Below are 23,628 nucleotides of genomic sequence, written 5' to 3'. Positions count from 1 at the left end.
CTTAAGCGATCTCACCTATGTCGAGCAGCCAGTGCGGATCATTGACACCCAGATTCGGAAGCTGAGAAACAAGGAGATACCAATGGTGAAAGTGCTGTGGAACCACCATAATCTAGAAGAGTGCACCTGGGAGACACGGGAGTCGATGCTCCAGCAATACCCATATCTGTTTTAAGGTTAGTTTTGCCCCTTTTCTATGTGTATATCTGTTTAGTTGTGTGAGGAACATTCAGGGACGAATATTCTTAAGGGGGAAAGAATGTAATACCCGGCTTGAGTCCGGCATCGGAATTCCTGTAGTTCGGTGGAATGTCGGGTGTCGGAACCCTCGAGAAGGGTAAGACCTATGTTTTCATGAGTGTTTTAAGAGTTTTGAATGTTTTGAAGTGTGAAAGGAAACGAGTTTTGAAAGAAAAGCAATAAGGGAGAAATGCAAAGGTTCGGCCGCCGAAGGTCACTTTCGACCGCCGAACATTGCATGGTTTCGGATTTACGTTCGGCTGTCGAAGGTGGTCTGGCCAGCCACCTATAAAAGGGCCAAGGGTCGGTGGAAGGAGGATATTTCTCCTCCACTTGCAGCCAGAGGTGAGTTCCAGCCTCTCCCACGTTGACTTTCATGTTTTTCATGTTTTTCACCAAATCTTTCAAGGGTTTTAAGAGTTTTGGTGTGTTTTGAAGGTTTTGAGCCAAAATAGCAAGTTTGGAAGGTTTTCTTCATATCTCCACGTTAGGAGCACTCATCCTCAAGTTCTTAAGGAGGTAAGGGTGGATCCTGAACTTCCTTGCTGATTTTTAAAGGTTTTATGAAAGTTGGATGGGTAGTATGCATGATTAGGTTTAGGTGAGGTTTTTGGGAGATGTTCATGTTCAAGCATGTGAAGTGTTGTTTGAGGTGTTTGTTTGCGGTTTTAGGCTAGTTTTGGCCCTCTTTCTGCATGTTTTATGGTATGTGCTAGTTGGGAGTAGTTGAGATGCATGTTGGGTACGTTTTGGGTAAGTTGTGCATGAAACAGAGCAGGGTTCTGCCCAACGGGCAAAACCAGGTTCGGCCGCTGAAGGAAGGTTCGGCCGCCGAACCCCTTGAGGAGGCAGTTTCGACTGCCAAAGCTTGCCCCCGAAAGCTAGGCTTTCGGTTTAGAAAGGGACTTTCGGCCGCCGAAAGAGGGAGTTCGGTCGCCGAAAGTGTGTGAGTTTCATCTCTGGATGAGTCCTTCGGCCGCCAAAGGTGCCGCCGAACATGCATGAGTTTCGTCTCTGGAGAGGGGTTTCGGCCGCCGAACCTGCCGCCGAAAGTGCCCTGTCCAGCTTTCTTTTGCATGTTTTATGTGATTGTTTGGGGATCGTTTAGAGGGGTTTTAGGGAGATTCTTAGAGATGATCTTGAGTTAGTTTGGTCCTTCATTTATGTAGGAACGGACCAGAGGAATCAGGGAAGTCAGCAGTGAGCACTGTTTCAGAACCTGCAGAGTTAGTACAGAGTCAGCCAGAGGTGAGTGGAACTTCTCTTTTCAAAACTAAACTGCTTTGAGCATATATCATGCATCATAATGAGTCTAGTAGGATGATTGCATTAGTTTCACGAATATGATGCATTGCATAATACGATGCGTATGAGGCTGGGATAGACCAAGGCGACTCCAATAGCCCAAACTCTGTTATAAGACCTGGCCGGGCCAGGCAGCCATCTGTAGGTAAGACCTGACTAGAGCAGGCAGCAGAGATAGTAAGACCTGGCTGGGCCAGGCAGGCAGAGTGGTAAGACCTGGTCGGGCCAGGCAGATTGAGGTTGTAAGACCTGGCTAGGCCAGGCATCCTCCGAGTGGGATTGTTGGTGGTCATGTATGATCCCTGAGATGATGTGCTGTAGTGCATTCTATGAGATCATGTTTTCAACTTATGGTTTATATAGTTCTGCTCATTGGGCTTGTATAGCTCATCCCTCTCCCCTATCCCCCAAGTTTGCAGGTTCAGAGTTCAGAGGGAGTCCAGCAGGGTTTGCAAGAAGAAGAATTATGTAATAGCTAGTGTGGACATGTATATGTAATGAGATAATGTATAGTGTATAGCGTTGTGCTTGACTTATAAGAGTTGTAATCCCTTGTTGGAGTCACATGATCAGTTTATGTATGTTTCTTTTATTGTTAATTGAGGAAACCAGGCTTACCAGTATGAGTTGAGAAATCAGAAATAGAAATAGTGCATGCACAGGTTAAGCCTGGGAGAAAAGCAAAGTTTGAATGAGTTGATAGAAAATGTATGATCATGTATGGGATTTCACAGGTACACAGACAGTATAGCAGGCTTACTACGGGTCCCGGCGACCTTAAGTCGATCTGGATCCTAGTGCTGGTAGCAGTTCGGTTTCCGGACTGTTACATCCGGCCCACTTGCTAGCCACCTCTCCAATCATTATAGCCCCCACATCCTAGAGAGGTGAGATATCCCGAGGGGCAACTTTAGTGCCCTCCTCCAAACTGCTCTCAGCGGACTCACTGAGTGCAATGGGCTCCTTGGAAGGCTGCTTAGGAGTAGTCGGAGTTTTGGCTGCAGTCGACACTTTGGCGAGGCTGCAAACCGAGAACCCCTTATTGCAAGTACCAATGCCAAAGTAGGGGCAGGGGCAGTGGAACGGTTTGCAGTTGTGGGGGCTGCAGCTTGAAAGATCTCATAGGTCACATCAGCCATCGTCTTACCGACCTTGAAGGCATCCAAAATAGCCTTCATGCTTTCTCGGGACAGGGAGAAGTTCTTCGGAAGCTTGATTTTGTTCATAGGAACAGTAGAAACTGAAAAGAAAATATCAATTCAGTTAGAACTCAAAACAATAAGAGGAAAATGTAACAAGAGTAACAGAAAAATAATAATACTAGCTTCTTGGTAGTTTCGAAGGTTGGACATGAACATGCACTTCTTAATGTCATACTTCTTCCTTACAGAGATCAGTTGAAGAAGGCAGACTTGGTCCAATAGGGTCAACCTGGGAAAGTCGTTGCAGTCCTAAGGGACTTCCCCCCAAGAGAGATCAACATTTCAGTTAATCTCCGAACTCTCTTTTAGCTCGACTACCACAAATACCTCAGCCTAGCCTTTTATCGAGTCCTTGTACTCAGCGAAGATGGACAAACATTCCTGGAGAACAAAATAGTGGAACCCGTGGTTGGACTTGACGAGGCGAAAGAAGGTACAGAACAACGTAATAGAGGGAGCAAAACTCCAGTACAGACAAACGAACTCAAAGCAACACATAAACATGATGGAATTAAGAGACAACATACGGAAAGTCACCTTAATGTGACGGAAGACTTCAACGAAGAAAGGGGTAAAAAGGAAGGTCAGCCCGAAATCGCGCTGCTTAACAAAGAAAACTAAGTTGCGCCCTTGCTGGTCATCTATTAAACCCGCCGGAGGTAAATTGGAAAGGACAATCTTTTCATTAGGAAGGGGAGCCCTAATCTTATAAATGGTGGTATCATCGTAGTCGCTAGAGAAGTAATTAGAAAGGGAAAAGGGATGATGGAAGACACCAAACCCATGACATTGGGGACTCTAACTGAAGTCATGAGAAGAGCAAGATGTGCCTCAAGTTGAGAGAGCAGGAATTACAGAGAAGAAGGAGAGAAAGATAGCAGAAGCAGCGCAAGAGGTAGAGTTATGAGTGAAATCAAAAGTGTGAATTTGAAATGAGTAAAGGCGAAGAGAAGATGTTTTGACAAAAGCACTCTTAGAGCCGCATTGTAATAATTAAAGTTTTGAGATTTATGCGCTCATTAATTATGAAATAACTAATGAGCGGGTAAAGGGGCACTTGATAACTATCTGGCCTCGGATACCCAGTCCACGACTAAGCTCATATAGGAATGCCAGGCCGTAACCTCATCAAAACCCAATACACAGGTTTATCCACCAGCGCGTGGCCTAAACCTTGTACAGGCAGGCCGGACAAAGCAGGCTTGAGCTCAATTGAAGGAGGTCCAACTCAATCGACTTGGTGGGTCAGTGGGGTAACAGACTCCTAGACATCCAAGATCATGTCCACATGACATCGGAGGGAATTAAATGGTCGCCTGAGGATGGGAAAGGACACAATACGCCCGTACGTACGGCCCAGCGTGACAACGACAGGATGTACTGTAGTAGAACGACGGTTACACGTCACTAGAGGACAAAAAAGAAAATAATAAAAAAAACAGTCATTAGAAACAAAAGAGAAAAGAATAAAAAAAGAAAGGTATGAGCCAACCAGATTAAGTTTTAAGTTTTACCCGAATACTCCTTTGAGCCTATTCTCTATTACATTTCAGGACATCAAATTTAAAATATTTGCCTGAGTTAAAGTTGACAGGTCTACCATTCATTTGATTTTGCCAAAATTTAGTTACCATATATAAAATTTTAACTTTCCATAAAATTATAACCGTTGATTTTAAAATGATCTCAACTCTTAAAATCTTGATATAAATTCATAATTTATGCTCTAACTCGAATCTTCCTTCCCCTGCTTTCTCCTACCAATTCTTTTCTTTCCAATCCATAATGAAATTGAAAACTCATTTTCTAGATTTGCATCATCGGCAAGGCTCTCAATCATCTAGGTTCATCGATCTCTTCTTCCTTCAGTTGCATTGAGAGCTACAATGCTAAGACCGCTAAACACCGACCTCCATTTTCCTTCCTTGCAGCTCCATTTCGTCGGTGACTGTATATTTTCTTCACTATTTTGTTTTGTTTTATGCACTCGTAGCAAATTAACACCTTTGCTGGATTTATGTTTGCTATATCTAATTTTATCACTTTCTTCCAAAAACCTTGTAAGCTTAAATAAGAAATTTAGTGACTTTAAAGTGGAAGATATAAAGTAGACCTTGTTTTTAATTTAATTTTAATTATAGGATATTCTAGATGAATAAAACTTTTTTAAAATTAAATTTATAAATTTTAGTATACTTATATCAAATCTCAGTGTGTTATAAAACTTTTTGTACTAAAAATTTCAATTATTTAAAATTCTATAAAAAAATGTGAATTAATTATTTGATAGAAATATATTTATTTATAATTTTAATAACATATTTAATTTAATTTTGCTTCGATTTTTTCACTTAACAAGTCAGATTTTAGATTAGACATAAGTGAAAGATTGGTTTAAGTTAATTTGAACACTTAAATTTTCTAGATATTTTTTATTAATAAAATATTTAAATTCAAAAATAATATTTAACTGTTAAAATTTATAGTTCTCTTTATCATTAATTTTGACAAAGTAGAAACCAGCTTAAGTTGTTTGCCTTTGTAAGATATTCTACAAGTCAAAATGAAAAAAATTGGATCAATGTAAGTTTGAGTTTTTCTTATGTGATCTGAATAATACTAAGAAGAATTTGATGAATAGAGGTCTATGTAAGAACCGAAATCTTCCGTAGAATGGGGAAAAATCTCTCCTTTTTGCTTGCAGATTTTGGGCAATGTTTAATCTTTTTTTTAAATTAAGTTTTTATTCAATTTAATTTTTCAAAATTTCACTAGTAAAATATAATTTTAGATTCTTAAAAAATATAATCTTAATTAATTCTAACTTAAAAAATTGTTTTTTATTATTTAAAATTTTAATAATTAATTATTGATAGAAGAAACCATGATTCATGGAATTTTTCAAAACGATAAAAAATATTTATTACACTATATAATTACTCGTATGTTTACTGATAAACCTAAGACTTTTATATTTCTTTTTCTTTTTCTTTTCTTTTCTTTTTTTCAATTTCCCCTTCCAAAAGATAATGTGAAAGTGTGAATGGTGTAAATCCTTTGAACAGATATCACATTCAACTTTCTGCAGTTCGAATATGATATCTGTTGAATGGGTGGAGAAGTGAGCGGCTTGGGGGATAAGAAAGGGTATCCCATCTAAATTTTGACAAACCAGCGTTATGAACACACCGCACCTACGTCATTTCAATTCAAACACATCTTCCAGAAAAAGAAACCGATAGCAATTTGCCAAAAGAAGACTACGGTACGTCCACACAAAACAGTAAAAGCCACTTATTGTATTTATAAAAAATTATTATAATATAATAACATATCAATCCAATCGCTGCTCTCTCCTTTACTGTCCCGGAGGCGTAGCGATTCCACCATGATGAGTTCTCATCCACTCTTGATGCTGATCTTTAATGTTTTCCTTGCATCTTTCATGCTTCTTCTGACTATCAAACATGTAAAGCAGTCGCTGCGAGCAAGGAAGCTTCCTCCAGGTCCAAGGAGGCTCCCTCTTGTAGGAAACTTGCACCAGCTAGTGAATCCAATTCACAGATCTCTGCTGCACCTAGCAAAACAACATGGCCCTATTATGTTCTTGCAACTAGGCTCAATACCCACTGTAATTATTTCCTCAGCTGATATGGTGAAAGAAATTTTCAGGAAACATGATATTGTGTTTTCAGGCAGACCAGTTTTATACTCTGCCAATAAATTGGCTTACAAATGCTCTGACATATCCTTCTCGACCTACGGGGAAACATGGAGGGAGATGAGGAAAATTGCAACGACAGAATTGCTTAGTGCGAAGCGAGTGCAATCCTTCCAAGCAGTGCGAGAAGAAGAAGTGAACCTGATGCTTGATTCTGTAGCTCGTTCTTCGGGTCCGATCAATCTAAGCGACTTGTTAATTGTCCTGACAAATAATGTTATTTGTCGCGTAGCTTTGGGTAGAAAATACAAAGGTGGATTTGCTGGCGAAATTGCTGGAGTTGATGAGTTGCTTCGGGAAGTAGAAGAGTTACTTGGAGGTTTTTGCATTGCAGACTTCTTTCCATGGCTCGGGTGGCTCTGCAAGTTCAATGGCCTAGAAGCAAGGGTGGAGAAAATTTTCACCGAACTTGACAATATTTATGATAAAGTGATACAAGAACATCTAGATCCAAGGAGACCTAAACCTCAGCGAGAGGACCTTGTTGATGTATTGCTTCGACTTCAAAAGGATCCAAGTCGAGAAGTTGCTCTCAGCAACGATTCTATCAAGGGTGCCCTGATGGTAAATTTTATCCCGCTTTCCGGGTTGCCTGCGTGTTTCTTAGTTCTTCAAAAATTGTAATAGATTTTCTTAGTATATCGTTAATTTGCTCTAAATTGTTAGGACATGTTCATAGCGGGGACGGATACTTCCTCGGCCACATTAGTTTGGACGATGACCGAATTGATAAGGAATCCACATGCAATGAGGAGAGTTCAAGAAGAGGTGAGAAGCGTTTGTGAGGGAAAAAAGAGAGTGCAAGAAAAAGATCTTCCTCAGCTTGTGTACCTGAAATCCGTAGTGAAAGAGTCTTTAAGAGTCCATCCGCCAGCACCATTGTTACTTCCACGAGAAACTATAGAGGATTGCAAAATTGGAGATTATGAAATCCCGGCAAGAACAAGGGTATATATTAATGCATTAGCAGTATCCATGGACCCTAAATCATGGGAAAATCCAAGTGAGTTTCGACCTGAGAGATTCCTAGACAGCTCAATTGATTTCAGTGGACAGCACTACGAATTAGTACCATTTGGGGTAGGTCGTAGAGGGTGTCCCGGAATGAATTTCAGCGTTGTTTTGATTGAGCTTGCACTTGCTAATCTCTTGCATAACTACGACTGGGAACTGCCTCATGGTATGTCAAGGGAAGATTTAGATATGCAGGAAGCTTTTGGTGTTACAATGCACAAGAAAGCTCCTCTGTGGCTAGTGGCTAGCCCAGTGCCATATTGTGGTGCAGGTCATTAAGAAGTATTATTTTCATGTCTTTCCTAATTAATATTATATTATGTCTTTATAGCAAAACAAGTTGTTCCATTTGTTGTGCCTATTATTTATATTCCCTAAAATTTTAAGTTCTATCACCACAGATTTAAAAAATATTTACTTCAGATATTTCAATTCCATTAATTTTTTATTTCTCTCTGGAAGCATCGATCATAATTTGACTGCATGAATTAAATTGAAATTTCAAATGGCAGAATTAAAAGAAGTCTCCATTTTGTTTAAAATATCAGATGAGATTTTCATAACTTTTCCATCCACCATGAAAGGGGATATTTGCAGTATATAACGTAGGATTGTAAATGCATTTTTTAAAGATAACCCCACCTTTTCCAGGGAAGATCATACTGGATTTCCCTTAAGCTCAAGTCTGAACTATCATCAGCTTCATTTTCACTGATAATAACAAACTCCTCTGTCAATCCAGGAAATATACCAGCTTCTTCTGTTGTAACTGATTAAAAAAAAGTGACCTTTGAATGAGTAAAAGATTTCCTAATATCTAAATTAATTTAATTCTGTTAACAAATTTCTGAATTTTAGGAAATTTAGTTAATTATTTTATCTATAAATAGATGTTGCTTTGGTCCTTATTCTCAGCTCTCTGTCAAAGAAATATCTCTTAATGCTTCAGCCTTTTAATATCATCTGCATTCCTATTTGTTTTCATCTTCTCTGAACGTTGGGAATAATCAGTTGGGGATATCTTAAATGCACACAAGAGGTCCAACGGGCTGAAGTATCTTGCGAGAGAAATAGTAGATAGATTACTCGGTGCAGACAAACTCTTTCCTCTCAGAGGGTGGTGCATAAAAATTGGTGTGCTTCAATCCACAAACTCACAGGCTTCTCTAAACCTTTGTCTAATATAATCTTGTTGCCATTAGCTTTATATTATTTATCTTGTGAATGCAAGCTTCTTGGATTGGAAAATATGCAGAATATTTCGCAGTAATGTCAACTAATGCACCATTAGCATGACGGCATCAGTGATGAAAACAGTGCCCGTAACCTCTTTTATAAACAAAAAAACAAGGATTATCAAGATGAAGTGCATAATTTCAGCTTTTTTTTAAAAAAAAAATAAAAATCACGAAGAGATTTTCCAAGTTTAATGCCAAATTGGACTACCACCATTTTTCCCCATTTCCTACGGTATCCATCACCTCCACAGTTTGAAATATTATCAGAATTTACTATTAAATAGTGGAAACTTACATTGTATATCAGACTTGATTTACAAAATATGTTTGAGGATTAAAATATTTACCATACCAAATCAATGGGTTTTTTGGTTATCTTTTCTTTTCTAAGACAGAAAGAATCATTAGGCAACATCAGTCAAATATATAATTCTATTCTCCATGACATGAATTGTTCAACTATAAGCTAAAAGCCTTTTTCTTTCATGTCAAATTTTACAAAACTCCGTTTGTTTATAAAAATAATAAAAGTTTTTCATATTCCATTATCTCATAATTATTGTTTGTACAAAATAATGACAGTCTCTAAATGCATTTATTTTTAACAAAAAAAAATACATTTGTTGATGAAAATATTGATTTATGTTTTTTTTTAGTAAAATTTTTTATTGTATTAATATAATTTCATCAAATAAAAAGAAATGTCATTCTCAATAGAGAGATGATCCTACTTAATAAATTCTGTAGCCAAAATATGAGCAGTTAGAATGACATGACAACGAATCTAATCATGATGTATGTTGTTTATGAATTTAAAGAAAAAAAAAAATCAAAGTAGATTTATACCAATAGCTGGGGTAAAGTTTAAATATAAGAAGTTATGTATGAAATTTAAATTTTAAAATATTACGTAAGAAAATATTGCTTTTCTCTTCTAATATTTATTAAAAAAAATTTAATAATTTTTTTAATAACGAAACCCATTTATTTATTTCTTTGGTAAGGTGTAGATAGATTTTTTTATCAATTTTCAATTTCATTAAAGTTTTTTATTACCTCCTATATTTCAGCGTCTTTTCTTCTTCATTTTTGTCATTCTCATTTTTGCCGATCCGTGTGAACAATCAATTACTTATCATTCAAATTAAATTAAAAATAAAAATAACAGAGACTGTCATGGAGAATGTTCACTCTCATCTCTTTTTGGTTTTTTTTTTGGTAAAAGTGAAAACTATAAAAAAGAACCAACTCAACTTCATATTAATAAGAAGGAAGGTCTATCCAGAATCTCTATCTGTCAGTCTAACCAAATATTCCGTACACGAATTAATTTCATGAAAAATGTAATCAAAGACATCGAAATCTCAGAACTGACATTATAAATCTCATCCAAAATATTAAAAGTAACTGCCCATGACATTATGGCACTCCACTATCAAGCTGCTCAGTCCATAATTTTTTTTTATTTTATTTTGAATGATAATTAATTGTTTGTTCACTCTCATCTCTTTTTATTTAATATCTTTATTTTTTACCGTAAGTGCAAAATATTTTTTGATTTTTTCCTTGAATTTCCCATTACAAAGGTAATGTCAAAATGTGATTGGTGTAAGTTCTTCAACAGATACCAGATTCAACTTATCTATAGTATGTATGTGATATCTGTTCAATGAGTGGAAGAAATGAGCATTGTATTGTATGAACTCACTACCCGTACGTCATTTCAATTCAAACACATCTTTCCAAAAAAAGGAAAAGTTGAAACACGCTAAAGATAGCAATTAATTTGCCAAAGCGATCCCACTGTGATGACTTCTCATCCGCTCTTGATGATCTTTAATGTTTTCCTTTCATCTTTCATTCTTCTTCTGACTATCAAACATGTAAAGCAGTGGCTGCGAGCAAGGAAGCTTCCTCCTGGTCCAAGGAGGCTCTGTAACGACCCGAAAAACGGACCGCTATCGGCGCTAGGATCCAGGTCGGTTTAAGGCCGCCGGAACCCGTAGCAAGCCTGACATAAAACCTGTAAACCTGTTTAATCCCATACATGATCAAGAATATACATAAAAATTAAAACTTTTCTTTCATGCTCTCATACACCAAACTCAATCTGTGCATGCACTGAACATAGTCATAATCATAAGCATTGACCTCTCTATGAGATCTCATTAATGCCCCAATGGGCGGTATAACATACGTTGAGTTGGTTTACAGGAACATCACAAAACATCTAAGATCATGTATAAAAGGGGATACCCTACACATTGAGTCAAGCACAATCTCTAATCCTCAATATCATTACATACATTACTATTCATAACTTTACATCATTTTACAATTTATCATGTCCACACTCTATCTATTACACACACATGACTTCATTACTCTTGCTGACCTCCTGGTCTACCCTGTACCTGCAAACCTGGGGGATTAGGGAAAATGGGTGAGCTACTAGAGCCCAGTGAGCAGAATAATAAAACATTTAAAACATATGATAACCTGGAATGCATCCCATCACAGCTAATCACATCAAGGATGAACTTGTCATTAGTAGCCCTCTACATATCCAATAGTGCCAGAACGTAGAATGGGTCCTGGTCTTTCTCTTACATAGCATAACATAACATTTCCAATGTGCCAGAACGTAGAATGGGTCCTGGTCTTTCTCTTACATAGTGCCAGCGAACGTAGAATGGATCCCACTGGTCTTACATTCCGTACCGTACATATCACATCGTCACATCATAGATCGAGGGCTATGGATCATCCAACGTTCATCCACATCAACAACAATAAAGTATACAATGCAATATATTCGTGAATTCTAATGCAAACAACCTAGTATATCTCATGGCATTAATGATGCGTGAATCATGCTAAAATGTCCATTATTTGCTTTAAAACATAATGAGTTATTCCACTCACCTTTGGATAGCTCTGACCAGACACTGGAGCAGCTGACTCACTGCTGGGGTCCTTGGTTCCTCGGGTCCGAACCTACACAGGTGGACTCAAATGAGGGACCAAACATACATGAACATAACTCTAAACTACTCCCCAAAAGCCCCCTAAAACATCATGAAACAATCATAGAAAAACATGCAAAAGAAGGCTGGACAGGGCACTTTCGGCGGCAGGTTCGGCGGCACCTTCGGCGGCCGAAACTCCCAGACAGAGACGAAACTCATGCATATTCGGCGGCACTTTCGGCGGCCAAAACTGCCCTCCAGAGATGAAAGTCCTCTTTCGGGGGCAGGCTTCGGCAGCCGAAAGGCTTGCCTCCCAGGCAGGTTCGGCGGCCGAAAGTCCTTCGGCTGCCGAACCTGGTTTCTGCAAAAGGGCAGAAACTTGGCTCCTCATGCACATTTGCCTCCCAAAACCATCTGAACATGCATTTTTCCTAATCTACAACATACATACTCAAGCATACAAGTTCCTAGGGGCTCCAAACTATCTTAAACCCCATCTACAACACATCAAACATCCACATTGTCCACAAACATAACATAAACCCATAAACCTAACCATAAGCTAAACATGCATTCTACCCCATAGATCTACTTAAAACTTACTTAAAACATGCCATAAGCTCAAGATCGACCCTTACCTCTTGAAGATCGAGAGGTGAACGACCCTAGCTCGGAAAATGGGAGAGAGAGAGTTTCTTGAACCTCCAAGCTCCAAAACTTGCTCAAATGCTCAAAATCTTCAAAATAAGGGTAAAACTAATGAAAATTGAGAAAGATTTGAAGGAAATAACTCAAAACCGGCGAGGGATGGCGGAGAGCTCACCTTGGCAGAAAATGGGGAGAAAGCTCGCCCGTTTTCGGCTAAGGGACCCCTTTATAGGTGGCTGGCCAGGCCACGTTCGGGAGCCGAAAGTGCCTTCGCATGCATGCCATGTTCGGCGGCCGAACATAAGATTCGGCGGCCGAACCTGGTTTCCCTCACTTATGCTTTCGGGGGCCTAAGGCACACCCGAACGCATGCATGTTCGGCGGCCGAACCTGAGTTTTCCTCCAAGGTTGTTTTCATGCAAAAACTCATTTCCTTTTTACTTAAAGTCATGAAATACATCAAAACATTTTATGAAAACATGCTTCTACCCAACTAGAGGCTTCCGACATTCGGGATTCCACCGGACGGTAGGAATTCCGATACCGGAGTCTAGCCGGGTATTACAGGCTCCCTCTTGTAGGAAACTTGCACCAGCTAGTGAATCCAATTCACAGATCTCTGCTGCACCTAGCAAAACAACATGGTCCTATTATGTTCTTGCAACTAGGCTCGATACCCACTCTAATTATTTCCTCAGCTGATATGCTGAAAGAAATCTTCAGAAAACATGATATTGTGTTTTCAGGCAGGCCAGTTTTATATTCTGCCAGTAAATTTACTTACAACTGCTCTGACATAGTCTTCCTGCCCTACGGGGAAACATGGCGGGAGATGAGGAAAATTGCAACGATAGAATTGCCAAGTGCGAAGCGAGTGCAATCCTTCCAGGCAGTGCGAGAAGAAGAAGTGAGTCTCATGTTTGATACTGTAGCTCGTGCTTCGGGTCCGATCAATCTAAGCGACTTGTCAATGGTCCTGTCAAATAATGTTATATGTCGCGTATCTTTGGGTAGAAAATACGACGGTGGATTTGCTGGCGAAAATGCTGGACTTAGTGAGTTGCTTCGGGAAGCACAAGAGTTACTTGGAGGATTTTGCATTGCAGACTTCTTTTCATGGATGGGGTGGCTCTGCAAGTTCAATGGCCTAGAAGCAAGGGTGGAGAAAATTTTTACGGAACTTGACAAGCTTTATGATAAAGTAATACAGGAACATCTCGATCCCAGGAGACCTAAAACTCAGCATGAGGATTTTGTTGATGTATTGCTTCGACTTCAAAAGGATCCAAGTCGAGAAGTTGCTCTCAGCAACGATTCTATCAAGGGTGCCCTGACGGTAAATTTTATCCCGCTTTCTGGGTTGCCTGCGTGTTTCTTAGTTCTTCAAAATTGTAATAGATTTTTCTTAGTCTATCGTTAATTTGCTCTAAATTGTCAGGACATGTTCATAGCGGGGACGGATACTTCCTCAGCCACATTAGTTTGGACGATGACCGAATTGATAAGGAATCCACATGCAATGAGGAGAGTCCAAGAAGAGGTGAGAAGCGTTTGTGAGGGAAAAAAGAGAGTGCAAGAAAAAGATCTTCCTCAACTCGTATACCTAAAATCCGTAGTGAAAGAGTCATTGAGAGTCCATCCGCCAGCACCATTGTCAGTTCCACGAGAAACTATAGAGGATTGTAAAATTGGAGATTACGAAATCCCAGCAAGAACAATGGTGTATATTAATGCATTAGAAATATCCATGGACCATAAATCATGGGAAAATCCAAGTGAGTTTCTACCTGAGAGATTCTTGGACAGCTCAATTGATTTCAGTGGACAACACTACGAATTTATACCATTTGGGGTGGGTCGTAGAGGGTGTCCTGGAATGAATTTCGGTGTTGTTTTAATTGAGATTGCACTTGCTAATCTCTTGCATAGCTACGACTGGGAACTGCCTCATGGTGTTTCAAGGGAAGATTTAGATATGCAGGAAGCTTTTGGTGTTACAATGCACAAGAAAACTCCTCTGTGGGTAGTGGCTAGTGGCAAGCCCAGTTATTTGCATGTCTTTCCTAGTTAATATTATATCATGCCTATATAGTATGGCATAAAATAACCAAATATCATGTATGATTATGGAGCAGTGATACCATGCATGGTAGTCTATCACAATTTTTTGGTTCATCTCTGATAAAAAATAATTAAAAAAAAAAAACCTACATAAATTTTTTGACCTATATCATACTGAAATTTAATGGGTATACCCACATGATCCTCATTCACCCTCACTCCCATTAGAATTTCAATTGGGTCCAATCTCTGTACAAGGCCTTATTCTTTCTCCATATTCATAACCCCACTATTAACTACACCTTATCCTTTTTCAATTTCTTTTCAATTTTTAATTTACAGTGTAAATTTGGATATCTTTTATAATCACTTTTTTTTTGTTGTTAAATTAATATTTATTAATTTATGTAATTATGATTTTCTAAAAGAAGATTTTGAGAGTATTTGAATTAGAAGTTTTAAGTAGCCAATTAAAATTTCATACTCAATAACTATTTATTTTAAATCTGTTTGATAAGAATATTAAATATAGCTGATATTCATTTGATATCCCTAAATTGCTATATTATTTAAAAAGTTATGAAATTATAATATTCATGATTAAATGCTACTGTTTGAGAGAAAAAAAATATATCATTCTTGTGTATGTATATAAATTATTACATTTATTTATATTATTTTTTTATTTTTATCTATTTTAATAACAAGATAAATATTATTTATATATTTATTCAAATAATAAAGTAAATCATTTGATAAAAATTAATAATTATATTTTTTAATAATTAAATAAATAATATAAATTAATAAATTTACTTTGATAATAAAATAAATCATATAAAATATATATACATTTACAAATAGTTTTACATACAAAATACTGGAATTGTATTAAATTTTACCAATATCATTAAACTACTATTGATAGCATTCAATTAAATTAGACATGTGAATCATTTCATTAGAAACTAAGTAACCATAAAAAATATTCCATAAATTGATTTGTTTTAACAATAATATCTTTTAATATATAAATATACTGCGTGTTGAATTTTTTTTTTTAATTAATTCAAAAAAAAGTTTATAGAGGTAATTTATTCTTGTTTGTAAAAGATAACGATGAAATAAAATATTTTTATAATTTAAATTTTAACATATAATATTATAGCAAATTTACTTGCTAATCACTTATTTATCATTTTATCCCTAATTCATGTAAAATAATTACTTTATTTTTTAGGTAACGCTATTGTAAATTGAACCGCTAATCGTTACACTTGATATAATTTCAAACATGATTTTAAAAATATATAAAAATATTTTCATCTCATGAACTAAAATTCGATATTAGCATATAAATATAACTAAAAACATAAACTCATATTAGAATTATCATTATATATTTCGGTTGGTTTCAAATATGACTTAAATTTTTAAACTTTCATACAATAAGATCATAAATAAGAGATTATAAAAAAAATTTAGACTAAACATAATTTTAAACCATAATTTATTACATGTTTACAACTATATTATTACATCAGAACTATATTATAAGATATTGCTAACCTCCCGAGTTAATTATAGTTCTGTAAAACTGAGGTTAAAGAAAAAAGATGAGCTATTAGAGTCCAGTGAGTAGAAATATAATCATAAAATAATTTAATAAAATGTATAACCGTATAAATGCGTCATAATACAAACAATTCATATTAAAATGGACTTGTCACTAATAATCCTCCATAATTCAATAGTGTCCGGCCTGCAATTAGTGCTTCTCAAAACTTTTTTTTTAAACATAACATAATATATTCGCAGTGCCACTGGTCTTTAGTATTCTCTTACATAATACTAAAGGACGTATAATAGATTTCAACATAAACTTTCATATTCGTCATATATAACAAAATATGTTCAAGAACTAGTGGGTCATCCAAAACAACGATCAAAACAACGATCAATTATGCAAAACATCATATTTATGAAATGTAATATAAAACAATCTGAATATATACATATGATATTTATCATGCATGATTATGCTTAAAGCATTTAATTTTTTTAAATTAATTATTTAATGTAGTTCTATCCACGTCTAGTCGACACAAGCCTAACTATGAAATAGTTTTACGGTCTCTCAAGTCTGATCTTATATAGATGGACTTAAATAAAAGACCAAACATGACTTTTATAACTCTTAAAACTATCACAAGAAACCCCTAAAACTATATAAAAATGTATATAGAAAATGAGCTAAATAATTAATTTAAATAATTAATTTTATTTTATTTTTAAAATAAAATAATTGAATTGGTTGCAATTTAAAAAATTTTATTTTAAAAGAATTAAAATTTTTTACAAATTTTGAAAGAATTTATTTAAATTATTTTTTTTATAAAATTAATTATTTCAAGTAAAGTGAATATATTTTATTTAATAAAATTAATTATAAAAAATTAATTTTTGTAAGATAGAGAAAATATAATTGGCAATAGATTTATATGAAAAAGAAACAATTTAAGGTGATTGATACCCAGTTTTTTATTTTATTTATTTTTTTATTTAGAGTAAACCACGGAGGACGGTAAGAAAATTGGGTCTACGTTGCACGGGCGTCAACAAACAAAGAAAAGATTACGCCTTCCGCAAGAGAAAGGTCCAAGAACCAGCCAAGGTCATATCCACTTGCTACCCAACAAACATCTCCATCTCACTGCGCCAGTGGACTTCTCCGCCCACTGATTCCACGCTCACCTTTCTCTCTATATCACTCTGCCTTCAGGAAACGTTAAGGACGCTCTGCTCTTGCTAAGGTATGTATGGTTATTTCTTGGAGCCAATAAACGTTGCACAGGATTTGCTTTCTTCTTCTGAACTTACAGTATAAGGATTTAGTTTTTTCAAGTATATTGAGTAAGTTCTGATGTGGAATTTGGACTGTTAACAGTGTTTTTAGCTGGAAAATTGATAAATTAATGTCCCGTTTAAGCTGAGATTCTTTTCAGTTGAAATTGTTGCCATTTACCAAAACATAAGGAGAAAAGGAAAAAAGGTTTTATAAATATCTGATGCCGGACTAACTGTGGTTGTATTTTGAATTTAGATCTTGACTATCTTGTTACCATTTATATTTTATGAAGAAAATTTAGTAGTACATGTGATGCATCTTTTGAGGTCAGCATTTTTTTGAAGTTTATTTATTGCTTTACGACGCAGATATGAAATTACAGGGGCCAATTTAGTTTCATAGAATGTTCTAATCCTACTGAAATTCTGTAACTTCGGGGATATGTCTGAAATTACATTTGAAGTTATGCTATAACAGCAGTTGACTATGACAGTTTGACAAAATATGTCAAAATGTCGACCCTGTATTCTTCAATTGTGTGGATTTTCTTGTATTTAAATCCTTTCTAATCTATGTTGTAGAGGTATGTAGACCCATTAAGTTAACTCAGCTTATCTTACTTTCTTAGAACTTCCCTAGGCCTATGGTGTTTCCCATATCATCTGTCTGATCACATTTTTTGCTTCAGATGATACCATTGCAGGTGGAAAAAAAACAGTAAAAATATTTTCAATTGCTTCTAATAAATCAGTACTTCATTTGGCATTACCATCTTATGTGCACTCAAATTGTTAATTGAGGGACACACTGTGATTAAGAATGTAGTTTGACGTGGTTAGCTTGGGTTCTCATGGTGTTGCATATGCTTCCATTTGCTTCTGTTTGATGTACTGAATTGTTTTGTATTCATTGGATGTGGCAGAGCATCTTTGGATTGCGGAATTGATGGGTGGAATACTTTCAAAACGAGCTAGTTCACGTCAGGCATCAACTTCATATTCACGGAGCAATCCACAGCCATCATATGTGCAACCAAATCAAGAATTTATGCCATACCAACAGTATACACCTGCACCTCCAAGTTATGGTGGTCGTGCCCCAGATTCAGAGAGGAGGTTGGATAGAAAGTATTCAAAGATAGATGATAATTACAATAGTCTGGAGCAGGTGAGTCATTGGTGCCAAAGAAGTTGCCAATTTGCCATGGGGAAATGGGAAATTTTGTTTGTGTTTTGATCAATAAGCATCCACTATCAGGATTCAAGGATTTCTGATGGCTACTTATAAATGATTGAGGGCTGTACTTTTGGGAAACTAGCTGAAATTTGAGATCAAATAGAGAATCAATATAGACAAACCTATATCCTAGCTACGGTTCTTACAAATGTCCGACAAGGAGTTTTTTGTATCTCACCAAAAGAAAAGAATGCATCACATAAACTTAAGTACGGTTTCTCACCCTGCATGAGTCCATGGTTTGGTTCTTTGAAGGGGTTACATGAAGGTGTGCCCCCCAAAGTGCTTACTATATAACTGAAGCACTTAAGAATCATGTACGCATAGGAATTAACTTACGTCCCATTATAGAGTCTGCTGAATCAGTAGTTCAGCAATTCTCTAAGAGCGAAAAGCCTTATCCAACCAAATTCAGTCTTTAGTTAGTCAATCTTTCAGTCTCATTCTCCTTTAATGTCAAGTCAACATTCCTTTTGTATAGCTTCTACATTAGATTTATATATTTTTGTTTTTTCAGTGTAAATCAAATGGTATAGTTATGGAGCATATTTTGTTTGAGAAGTGCTTTAGAATTTGATTCAATTGGAAGAAACATTTTGGTTTTGGATTTTGAAGTTTTTATGATGTTTTAGGCTTTTCTTAGTGGAGGGGAAAATCCAATTAGGTCTTTTTTCTTGAAAATAATCAAACATTTAAGTTAATAATGAGGAAAGTTATCAAGGTTCACTTCCTTTTTTACCATAAATGAAGTGTTATGTCTTATAATTAATTTGTCGTCACAGGTCACTAATGCGCTGGCACAATCAGGATTGGAGTCTTCAAATCTCATTGTGGGTATTGATTTCACGAAGAGCAATGAGTGGACAGGTTTGTCTTTATCTAGGTGTATATGATTTCCATTTTCTTTTTTCAGGAATACACTCAATCTTGCTTGCTGACCCTAACTAGTTTGGGTTTAAGGCTTAGTTGTTCTTGTATATTGAAGCTTGCTTAACCTGCTTCAATATTAGGTGCAAGGTCATTTAACCGAAGAAGCCTACATCATATTGGAGATGATCAGAATCCTTATGAACAAGCAATATCTATCATTGGAAAAACTTTGTCTTCCTTTGACGAGGATAACTTAATTCCCTGTTTTGGGTTTGGAGATGGTATTCCTCTGAACAGGTGTTTTACTGTTCTAAAAATATTATTTTGAAGTGTATTGATGTGATATATAATCTGGCAGCATCAACACATGATCAAGAAGTATTCAGTTTTTATCCAGACGAGAGCTTTTGTAATGGATTTGAAGAAGTGTTAAGGCGATATAGAGAATTGGTCCCTCATCTACGACTTGCAGGTTCCAATTAGAATCAATCTTTTCTTTTTTTGCTTTTTCTCATTTGCTTTCTCCTAATTGATTTTCGCTCCCATCTTTCTTTCCAGGGCCAACATCATTTGCACCTATCATTGAAATGGCCATTACTATTGTTGAGCAAAGTGGCGGACAATACCATGTTTTAGTGATAATAGCTGATGGACAGGTAGTTTTTCTGCTCTATAAATGATCGTAATTCATGGGATTGTCATATTCAAAACTCACTTCCAACTCATATGATTTTGCCTCCTTTGGTACAATAGTTGGACAGTTCTTGAATGATGAAAGCTTGATAACTTGAGATAATTTCAGAATTTCTGAAATTTTTGGTTCAAATCATTTGCACTTTCTAATAGTAGAGAACCAATCATTTTGTTCTAGTGGCTATTAGAGCTAAACAGCACGCTGAATTCATTCATTTTGACCAACTATAGCACTTTGCTGAAGTTGACTTTCTTGCAAATTGCTATTTCATTTGAGTTGTGCTTGAAGTCTCTGTGTTTGGCACAGTAATCTTGCTACTAATCAAACATACTGAGTTAAATTAAATAAATAAATGTGGTGCAAATAACAATAGCAGAGTTTCTTGGCTAGTTGAGTTCTGGATGTCTGGTTATTTGTTGACTTGCGCAGATAGTGCTGCTAGTCTGACAAAAAAAATCCTAAGAACATATTAGTAACTCAACTGAGCTTTCACGATTTGAAAAATTCTTTAATTTTTCAATTGGAAAGAAAATGGAGATCTCTCATAATAACTATAAAGACTAATGTTAATATGTTCTTATCTCCATTATATGTTTCAAAATATTGATGCAACAATAGAATATTAGAGCCATGGTTGAAGCTATTGTGGGTTTTCATAGGTGACCAGAAGTGTTGATACTCAGTATGGCCAACTAAGTCCACAGGAAAAGAGAACTGTTGAAGCAATTGTTAAAGCAAGGTAAACTGTTTTAATCTTGCTTCAAAGTAACATTTTCTCTGCTAGAACTATTTTCAATGTGGTTGTCACTTTGCAGTCAGTACTCTCTCTCAATTATATTAGTTGGGGTTGGAGATGGACCGTGGGATATGATGAAGGAATTTGATGACAACATACCTGCTCGTGCATTTGACAATTTCCAGGCAAGTGCATTCGATCTTTTCACTTCGGACTAGCATGATTCGATATCTTGTTCTAGGTCAATGCTAAGTTCAGAAATGTACATTTGTAGTTCGTGAATTTCACGGAAATAATGTCAAAGAACGTGGACCGATCTAGAAAAGAAGCAGAGTTTGCCCTTGCAGCCTTGATGGAGATACCTTCTCAGTATAAAGCGACACTAGAGCTTAATATATTGGGGTAATTATTTAACTTGTCAATATGGACAGACTGTTAAAAATAAGGGTTTCTCCCTCTCCCTTCTTTTACTTATTTCTTCATCTTATTTTCCCCAGTTCTACTAGAGGGAAGGCTATAGATAGGGTTTCCCTTCCTCCTCCTCAATATGGTGCAGCTTCATTCAGCAACTCAAAACCTGCACGATCAAGCAGTTTTCATTCAAGTGCACCATCTTCTGGTAGATATGATGCAGCCAGTACAGCACCTCCTGCAAACTTTGCTTCTGATAGTCATGTACTTCGCAATTTTCTACTTCTTTCTGCTGAATTACATATTTTTTCTTTTTGTTTCATAATTTTTTTTGGCTTCAATGGTTATAGTACTAATGTAGCTAATATGTGGTTGAAAGGAGTAAACTATTGTGATATCGGGTGCATAACGAATCTCATAATTTTCTTTGATATGCCTTCAACAGCTTTGTCCTATTTGCCTTACCAATGCAAAGGATATGGCCTTTGGTTGTGGACATCAGGTATGTAATCATACCCACTTGCTCTCTCAGCATGAATGTGGGAATTGTTATACGTATATTTAAACATTATTCAATTGCAGACATGCTGTGATTGTGGACAAGACCTCCAGTTATGCCCCATCTGCCGAAGCACCATTCACACCAGGATAAAGCTCTACTAAGATGTGTTTAGACGAAATAAAGAGCATCAATCAAGGCCCAACACAGGTCTTTGATCTCTTCAGTCAGGAGGGTCTAATCAAGTTGCATGATTAAATTTATGCTAGTAGAAATAACGAGCGTAAATCGAAGGCGCCACACTGGCTTGTTCTTGGATCAAAGGTAACAAATCTTTGATCTCTTCAGATGGAAGAGTTTTCTCCTGATCTTGTTGTAAAAAATTATTATCGTTCACATTATTAAATGTGGAATATATGGAAGGACAGTGTATGCTGCTGGCTTCTATCAGTGTTGCAATACTGGCTTAAACAGTAGATAAAGCTCAGTGTTTGCATTGACTCGGTCAATTTTCTGTGTGTATATATATGTTTGTTGCCATTAACTGTTTGTCTGATTCCTACAACTGTTAGAAACGCAATGAGATTACGTTAACACGCATGGTTTTGAGAATGTCCTGAAATGGGATTCGTCATAACTGATAATCAAAAGTCATCAACTCCATTGAATTGTTTTTCCCCTACAAGAGTAAATTTGGGCTCCCAATTGGATTAATTAGGTGACATTGTCGTCATCATAAATAATGCATAATTGACTTGTGGATTGGGAAATTGAATTCCATTGAAGAAAGATTAAAGTAGGACCACTAGTACTATGATTAGAGGAGATACCTCCTCGTTGCTGTCAAATTTACCACCATTAGCAAGCCTACCAAAAAATTCCAGCTCTCTTAAATACACTCAGCTAGTTTTAGCACACTTGTCGTTTCCATTAAAAACCATAAAAGAAAGAAATCGCAACATCATACAACTCCGTGAACATAAAGAAAAGCAGAGGCGATCTTTCTTTCCTTCATAAACTCATATAAGCTTAATTTCATAATGCATCAGTAACAGTGCACATCCCTCTCTGAAATGGCTGCCAGATTTCCATATCACAAGCTAAGGCGTGGAGGATTCTGGGACGACGAGGACTCTCATGAGGAAGAGAGAGCTTTTAGAAGGATAAGAAACTTTTCCAGGTTCAGGGGATTCAGCATTAACAGGAGGCGTGTGAAGCTTCGGATCCCAGGGTTGAGAAGGTTCTTGAGGAAGAGAGCAAGGTTTTTAACAAGGGCTAAAGCATCCTGGGGTAAGGCTTTGAAGAGGCTGAAGAATGGGCAAGCTCACATGCACGATCTTTTGTCTGGAAACTTTCTTGTGATGCAGGTCAGCCCTTCTCCTTTCAAATGCAGTGTTCAGAGACCTCACCCTAGCTTGCCTGCTTCAAGATATCCCCTCGAGCGGTTTGCTTGATCTAGACTTAAGTCCCGTAAAAATTCCAGTAATGCTATGCCTAGGAGTGAGAACCATAATCAAGAAGCTAATCCAAGGAAAGAAGTTGGAGCTGTTGTTACTTGTTAGTTAGCTTATCAGTAGCAGTCTGAGAAGTGATAAATAAAGGTAGTGACCCTGTCCTTTTTGTTCTATCTTTATCCTTCCTCTCCCATCTCAATTGTATCAATGGCCATGCAGGTCAACTTGAATAATTTTTTCTTCGCCTCCCTCTCTTTCTCCTCATCTTTCTCCCCTTTTCATTTCTTTCCCAGTTGTAGCGATCAGGGCACAATAGTTTATCCTTTTAATTTTAATTAAATATTAAAATGATTGAATGTTTGATAAAAAAAAATAGTGAAGAATACTATAGATAAAGCTAGATTTTTTTTGAAGCTATGCTTTGGACAATTAATTTAATGTGAATAAAATTTTTATTTTAATATTAATCAAAAATAATTTTT

At 36.4% G+C, this 23,628-nt stretch overlaps 3 protein-coding genes across 3 annotated transcripts; all 3 read left to right on the top strand.

Annotated features, from left to right (window-relative positions):
- The first annotated feature begins 5,846 nt into the window (after positions 1-5,846).
- LOC110599868 (cytochrome P450 71A9) lies at positions 5,847-7,903 on the top strand. The gene is made up of 2 exons (XM_021736457.2): positions 5,847-7,032; positions 7,135-7,903. Exons 1-2 carry the CDS (start codon positions 6,136-6,138, stop codon positions 7,759-7,761), a joined length of 1,524 nt encoding a protein of 507 aa, XP_021592149.2. The 5' UTR covers positions 5,847-6,135; the 3' UTR covers positions 7,762-7,903.
- Positions 7,904-12,974: 5,071 nt separating this feature from the next.
- Positions 12,975-14,408, top strand: LOC110599839 (cytochrome P450 71A9). Its single transcript, XM_021736422.2, has 2 exons — positions 12,975-13,673; positions 13,776-14,408. Exons 1-2 carry the CDS (start codon positions 12,990-12,992, stop codon positions 14,406-14,408), a joined length of 1,317 nt encoding a protein of 438 aa, XP_021592114.2. The 5' UTR covers positions 12,975-12,989.
- Positions 14,409-16,998: 2,590 nt separating this feature from the next.
- LOC110599869 (E3 ubiquitin-protein ligase RGLG2) lies at positions 16,999-23,394 on the top strand. Its single transcript, XM_043950359.1, has 12 exons — positions 16,999-17,211; positions 18,169-18,413; positions 19,265-19,349; positions 19,493-19,633; positions 19,711-19,824; positions 19,911-20,008; positions 20,706-20,785; positions 20,862-20,967; positions 21,057-21,184; positions 21,280-21,457; positions 21,639-21,695; positions 21,776-23,394. The coding sequence occupies exons 2-12, from the start codon at positions 18,192-18,194 to the stop codon at positions 21,854-21,856; spliced, it is 1,290 nt and encodes a 429-aa protein (XP_043806294.1). The 5' UTR covers positions 16,999-17,211; positions 18,169-18,191; the 3' UTR covers positions 21,857-23,394.
- Positions 23,395-23,628: the final 234 nt, after the last annotated feature.

This window comes from Manihot esculenta, chromosome 14 (genome assembly GCF_001659605.2).
Source record: "Manihot esculenta cultivar AM560-2 chromosome 14, M.esculenta_v8, whole genome shotgun sequence".
In the NCBI taxonomy this organism is placed as follows: Eukaryota; Viridiplantae; Streptophyta; class Magnoliopsida; order Malpighiales; family Euphorbiaceae; genus Manihot; species Manihot esculenta.
This window is presented reverse-complemented; position numbering and strand designations above follow the sequence as displayed.